The sequence below is a fragment of the Leptodactylus fuscus genome, chromosome 5 (genome assembly GCF_031893055.1).
Source record: "Leptodactylus fuscus isolate aLepFus1 chromosome 5, aLepFus1.hap2, whole genome shotgun sequence".
Classification (NCBI taxonomy): Eukaryota; Metazoa; Chordata; class Amphibia; order Anura; family Leptodactylidae; genus Leptodactylus; species Leptodactylus fuscus.
In genome coordinates, this window is record NC_134269.1 from 93569000 (window position 1) to 93576273 (window position 7274).

The 7274-nt window shown below is 39.0% G+C and overlaps 1 protein-coding gene across 3 annotated transcripts in view; it reads right to left on the reverse strand.

Moving 5' to 3' along the window:
* The window catches only part of PARP6 (poly(ADP-ribose) polymerase family member 6), a 45774-nt gene extending 39254 nt beyond the window's left edge, over nt 1–6520 (reverse strand). For all 3 annotated transcript variants that reach the window (XM_075273644.1, XM_075273643.1, XM_075273642.1), the window contains exons 1-2: nt 6400–6520; nt 5779–5908 (exon numbers count right to left, since the gene is read on the reverse strand). In XM_075273644.1, coding sequence (XP_075129745.1) covers nt 5779–5781 — 3 coding nt within the window. In that variant the 5' untranslated portion in view covers nt 5782–5908; nt 6400–6520. The remainder of the gene's footprint in view (nt 1–5778; nt 5909–6399) is intronic.
* Between the last annotated feature and the right edge of the window lie 754 nt (nt 6521–7274).

Genomic DNA, 7274 nt, shown 5'->3' on the forward strand with positions numbered 1-7274 from the left:
AAAAGAAAAGTGAAAAACAGACACAATTTCCCTCCTATTTTGTTTATATTTTCCCAAATATAAAGAAAATTAAAACACATGTGAAAATAAAAACAACATAAAAAAAGCCCTATGTGTCCCCAAAAAAAGATCTAGAAATTAATTGAATGGGACATATGAGAAAAATGTTACAGCCCTCAAAACCACACATACATAAAAAACCTATAATGTGTCTGGTCCTGGAACCAGAAATTGGCCCGGTACTGAAGTGGTTAAAGATAAGGAGAAGGAGAACAGCTTAATAACTGGTAAAAGGAACAAATATCCTTAATGAGATATATTACTGAGTGTCTTAAATTCATATACACAGTTCATTTATGCAAAGTTGTTTATAACTGAAAGTATGCTTAAATGAGTAAAAGTGTAAAATGTTAGCATACAGTTAGTAATTCAATCATTATAAATTTATTTGGTTGACTTTGCTTTAATGTATTGAAACAGGCTTAATCCACACCATCTCTGTAGTGCATGGTTGGTACACATACATTTTTTAAAAAATAAATAAATAAATAAATATACATACATACTTACACATATACTGTATATGTGTGAGAGTACAGCCTGACACTTCATGCCTAAAAAACTGTGCTTTTTTAATAATATTTAAACAAAATACAGCTGAAAATGTAGGGTACACCTAATAGCTCGATTTTTTTTTTTTTTTTACAATTACACTCTATGGAAGCTAACGCTCTTTAAGCAGGCCACCCCATTATCCAACAATTGACCACTTTTTAAAGTAAATTTCAATGGTAACCCCTTTGAAAGGACCACACATTGGATTTACACATACTGTGAGACCAACATTTTATGCAGTTTTGTGTTGTGCTGCATTACTGGACTGTAGCAAGCAAGAGCAAAAGACTTGTAAGGGACATCATGAGAGAAAAGTCACCAGCATCACACTATAGCAGAGAAACCATGTCATAGTCAAGGCAATCTCCCATTGGTGTTCCGGGCATACATGCCAATAGTTCCAATTTTTTAAGAACAATTTTTCGGGAAATATTCCACAAGAGGGACACGTTTTATGCATACCCCACACCAAATTGGGAATTTTTGGTAGTTTCCAATGTGGGCTTTAATGTTCATGTTTGACTTTTGAAATCTCTGGAATTATGGCTAAGATTAGTAATGAAGGGAAGAAAATTGAAAGGGGAGCTATGTGGTGGTCTAGGAATGAGAGGGAAACCATGCTAGAAACCAGAAATGAGAGATGGAGTCCATGTTGAGGAGCGAGATTTAAAGGGATATGAAGCTTGGGACCAAGAACGAGAGAGGAACATGATGAGGACCATGATTTTAAGAGTACCTGGCTGGGGATCAGGATTGAAAGGGAGAGCCAATGTTGGTCACCAGAAATGAGACAAAAGTCATGCTGGGGATCAATATTTAGAAATATTCCATACTGATAACCAAAAATGATGGGGTCATCTTGAACTTGGAAATTAGCATGTTACCTCGGGACTAAGAAAGAGTCAGGGCCCACTATGGATAAGTGTGTGGGTTGGAGTGACTCAAATACAGTATCATGTATATTTTACTAGTCCCAGTGTAGGTCTCCTTCTGTGTGATATGCTGAGGTGATTCCTGGTTCTGTGTAATATGCTGAAGCATAAAGTGAATTTATACAATACCACTTTTTATATGTATTTTCATTACCGTATATACTCGAGTATAAGCTGACTATTTCAGCACATTTTTCATGCTGAAAAAGCTCTCCTCGGCTTATACACGAGTCGGGGTCCACGGAGCACAGAAAACTGGAAGGACCTGGAAAGGGGAGGTCCTTTAGTGCTACTGCTCTGTGATTGGCTTGTCATAAGGTCACGTGACTGTGATGTCATCAAAGGTCCTGGTATGTAACATCTGTAGATAAGGTTGAGTCTAAATCCTAGTAGCTCCGCCCGCACCACAGTCCGATCACATGGTGATGACGTCATCAGAGGTCCTTTACCCCACTAGGATTTAGCATCTACCCTGCAGATGAGTGGCCAGGATTCAATGTGTCTTATGGAAGACATCTGTTGTATGGAGGAGAGGAAGCTACAGTAAAGTGAAACACACAGGTACCTTCCTTTAGTTACTCTGCCTATTGATGTCAGGCATTTGGGGTTAAGAAATTTAGTTTCAGTAACTCCATGTGCCTCACATTAATAACAGTTAACCCCATCATGTCCCTCATTAACCCCAGTGTGCCCCATATAAGGGTTACTAATATGTGAAACACATGAGGGTACTAATGAAGGACCTTAATTATGAAGATACCTAATTATTACCTCCATATGTCCCACATATCAGTAACTCTTATGTGAGGCACACAGGGGGTTAATGTGAGAGACATGATGGGGTTAACTGCTATTACTATGATCCCCATGGAGTTACTAAGCTGTAATGCACATGACCAGACTTTTTATCTGCAATGGTGGATTTCCCCCCCTCGGCTTATACTCGAGTTAATAAGTTTTCCCAGTTTTTTGTGGTAAAATTAGGGGTCTCTGCTCATATTCGGGTCGGCTTATACTCGAGTATATACAGTACTTTAACCCCCACTTTTTGACTTCCTGACCAAGCTCGATTTTTCAAAACGGACATGTGTCACTTTATGTGGCAATAACTTTGGAACGCTTTAACTTACCAAAGTAATTTTGAGATTGTTTTTTCGTAACACATTGTACTTCATGTTAGTGGTAAATTTTGGTTGATATGTTTTGTGTTTAATTATGAAAAATAGGAAATTTGGTGGAAATTTTGAAAAATATGCATTTTATAAAGTTTGAAATGATGTGCATTACATACAGAAAGTCAGACCGCCAAAATTATATCCTAAACCTCATGTCCCAGATCTCTGCTTTATGTCGGCATCAAACTTTAGTCACCCTTTTATTTTTTACGGACATTATAAGGTTTACAAGTGAAACAACAATATTCAAAATTTTCAAGAAATTTCCAAAACCCATTTTTTAAAGGGACTAATCCAGTTATGAAGGGGTTTTGAAAGACCCTTGTATTAAACCCCCCCATAAATCACCCCATTTTCAAAACTGTACCCCTTAAATAAGCCAAAACAACATATACCTAGTAATTTAACCCTATAAGTGCTTAACAGGAATTAATACAAAATGGAGGTGAAATTTTCAAATTTGATTTTATTTTACTAATATTTTCGTTTAGCCCTAGAATTTTCACATTCACAAGGGGTTAAAGGAGAAAACGCATCCCACAATTTGTTATGCAAGTTCTCCCGACTACCATAGTACCCCACTTGTGGGTGTAAACTAATATATGGACGCACAGCGAGACGCAGAAGGGAAGGCGCGCCAAAGAGCTTTTAGAGGGCAGATCTGGCTGAGATCAGTTTCAGGCACCATGTCGCTTTTACAAAGCCCTTGAGGTGTCAAAACAGTGGAAACCTCTAGAAAGTGACCCCATTTTGAAAACCACACCCCTCAAAGAATTTATCAAGTGATGTAGTGAGCATTAGTAACCCCAAAGTAAATATGTAAGCTGTGCGGAGTAAATTGGGTACACCAAATCCCATTCTATTTTCCCACTAGCTCCTATGACACGGATGGGGAAGAGGGGCATTCTTGGGGGTCAGCGCTGGTGTATTATCTCTCATAAGCTCTAAATATGGGGGGTCCCCTGAAAACGCTCGCACAGCTTATACATTTCCTTCTAGTCGCAGCCACTTATGTCCTAATGATTTGGCGACTTTTGGGGTTTTTGTCTTCACATTGTACAAGCTAGATTTTTATTTTTATTTTCTGGCAATGTGGCCATATGAGGGCTTGGTGTTTGCGGTATTAGATGTACTTTTCAATGCCACCATTTTGGGGCCTGAAACTTATTGACTACATTTTATTAACTCTTTCTGGGTGGGATGTAAAAGGAAACATCAATTCTGGCATTACTTTTTAGCATTTATTTTTTTTCCCGTGCAGCGTACAGCATAAGTAACGTGTTACCTTTATTTTGCGGGTCGGTACGGTTACGGGGATACCTCATTTATATGATTTTTTAATGCGTTTCTATTTGTGCAGAATAAGATTCAATTTAGGGAAAAAAATCTACTATTTTTGCATCGCCATCTTCTGAAAGGTATAACGTTTTTATTTTTCGCTAGACAGAGCTGGTTGAGGGCTTATTTTTTGCGGGAAGACCTCTTCTTTTTATTGGTACCATTTTGGTTTTCATCTGACCATTTGATTACTTTTTATTGAACATTTTGTAAGGGGAAAGGTGGTGAATAATCATTATTTTGTGCGGTTTTCTACGTTTTTTTTACGCCGTTCGGGTTAAATAATGTTTTAATTTTATTGTTCAGGTTATTACGGATGCGGCGATACCAAATATGTAATGTTTTTTTCTCTTTTTCTTTATTTTACATAATAAAACATTTTATATGGGGAAAAAAGGATTTTTGGGGCTTTATTTATTTTAATTTATTTTAAACTTTTTTATTTTTACTTTTTTTCCACTTTTTTTTTCTGTCCCCATGGGGGATTGAAGCAGTGATCGGCTGATCACTGCTTCAATAGAGATACGCTGCAATACACGTGTATTGCAGTGTATAGGAAGCTGTCAGCCTGTGTAGACGCACAGGCTGACAGCTTCATTTACGGCAGGATCAGCCAGGTGCGAGGACGGGGTAAGTGATGGGGCAGACCCGGGGTCACTGATCAGACCCCGGGCTGCCCCCTACGAACACCGGCACCCCCCGAAACCGGCGCGGGGGGTGCCGATCGCCACCATATTGTGTTGAAACCCCGGAGGTGCCGGTGGTCACGTTGACCGCCGGCATCTCAGGGATTAACACCTGCGATCGGACCCGGTTCCGACCGCGGGTGTTATGGGGCATTGTCAGCCGTGTATTACGGCTGACACCCGCTGTGCATGGTGTGCACACAGTTTCTGTGTGCGCACCATGCATCCGCAGTAATAGTACGGTGGTTTGCGGGAAGCCCTTCCCTGCAGCGTCGTACTATTACGGCGCATGTCGGGAAGGGGTTAACAAAAACACATAAAAATGATAGTGTAGAGACAAGTGTGCCACGTATAAATCAGATGTGTGTGATACATTTACCACATTTGCTGGTTTTTTGTATTTGTGTTTAGTCATTAAAAAAAGGTAATGAAGAGGTCTGTTAAAAGTTTTCATTCACTCCCATTAAAATTGATGATACAATTTAGTAACATAATTAAAAACCTGCATTTTGTTATTGAAAGACCTTATAAGGCCTTATTCAGCCTAAGGTTGCCCAGAAGACTCCAGTTCTACCAGATAAAGAAATCAATAAATGATTCTTAAAGGGAGTCTGTCATCTGAAGCCAGCATATTGATCTAGTCACACAGATTGATAGGTTAGGGTCATCTGAATCAACAGATTTAAGTGTTGTCCCTTTGTGAATCAGTGCCTACATTGCCAAGATATTGCCATTTTTATCGGCACGCAAATGAGCTCTTTACAGCAATGAGGGGTTTACTGTTGTGGCAAATAAGTAATGCCCTCATTGCTCCAAAGAGCAATGCATATTGACAATGGTGATATTTCAGCAGTGGAGGCACCAATTCCCAAGGGGACTAAACCATTTGTTTCAGGTGACGATAACCCATTTATGGGGCTGGGTTGATACACTGGACTCTGGTGACAGACTCCCTTTAAATCTCAGAAATAAATCCAGCTGTCTTCAAGGTTTCAAAGTGATTGTGAGGCAAGGATTAAATATCAATCTTACCATTTGTGTTGAGGAGGTATAACACCTAGCCACTGCCTCAGGGTTGGGGGTCCGATACCCCCGGTTGCAGCAGAGCTGTCATCACATGCACTGGCATGCTGGGATGGAGCAGTAAGAGGTTTAATACTCCCTATAGAGAAAACACAAATATATTTAGAAACAAACAATGAGAAATAGGTAGTACAGGTAATACAAGGAAAAGAACAAACAATCGTAAGAAAAGGTAAAATGGCCTGCTATACAATAGCTATCTTATTTTTATTGACTATACAAAATTGGGCATGAGCTTATGGTAAGTATATACTCAATGTAGCCAGACATATACTGCTCCAGTAAAATATATATAAAATGACACATGAAATTGATATATACAGTAAATGAATGAAAAAATAATAGCACACATTGCATATAAAAATATATTACATGTAAGGATATAAGTTAACCTATCAACAAATGGAATTTTAGTGCAATGCACTAACAAACGTTACAGGTCTCACAGGAAGTATTGTTATGAAGTTACTGAATTATTTCTAAGTCATATCTAATAAGAAAAGCAGCTATACATAGACAAGACTAAAAACATAAAACAAATCTGAAAAACAGGATCTTTTGTATACTCACATCTTCTGGCAGTGTGCAATGCAGACTGTCACAATGAGACAGAAATAATGGCCTGAAGGAATGTGTATGATGTCTGACACAAAGTATATGTGTGCCTTAATCACTACTGTATGATGTGCATATCTTTAGACGATCTATGATAATGGGAAATATTTATATGGTATAAAATAACAGAGAGCTTAACAGGCCAATATAATGCAATGGATGGGTGGATGGATGGATGGATGAATGGATAGATAGATAGATAGATAGATAGATAGATAGATAGATAGATAGATAGATAGATAGATAGATAGATAGATAGATAGATAGATAGATAGATAGATAGATTCTTGATTATATGTAAAGGCAGGTTGTTGTCATGACTGGTTGCAGACAAATATAGAACGGGTTGTCAGACAAAAGAAGCAGGTCCAATCACAAACACAAATGGGGGAGGAGGGTGACTAAGAATGAGCAGATATGAAAGGGGAACAGGAGGAATGAGGGTGGGAGATAGGAGGTTTGAGGGTGGGGGAATGACTGAGGGACTTAAGATGCTGCTGTCACGGTGTGTGGGAGACAGGGACAGAGCTTGGGAAGGGCAGGCAGGTGCTGTGGATTAGAGCTGATTGTCTTTGTAAAATAAATTGTCTTAAGCGGCGGCTATATTTGGTTGTCTCAAGCTGTCGCTATCAGCTGATGGCCGTCTCAAAAATTCTGTCTCAGGTGGCAGCTGTCAAAGAATGTCTTTGGATGTCTCTCAGCTGATGGATGGATGGATGCCTCTATAGGAGCAGCTTTTTAATCTTGTGTATTCCAGATGAAGGTGATCTCTCTCACAGGGCTAATGTTCCTGGAAATACATAGCTGACTCCCTTAGATGATGGTTGTCT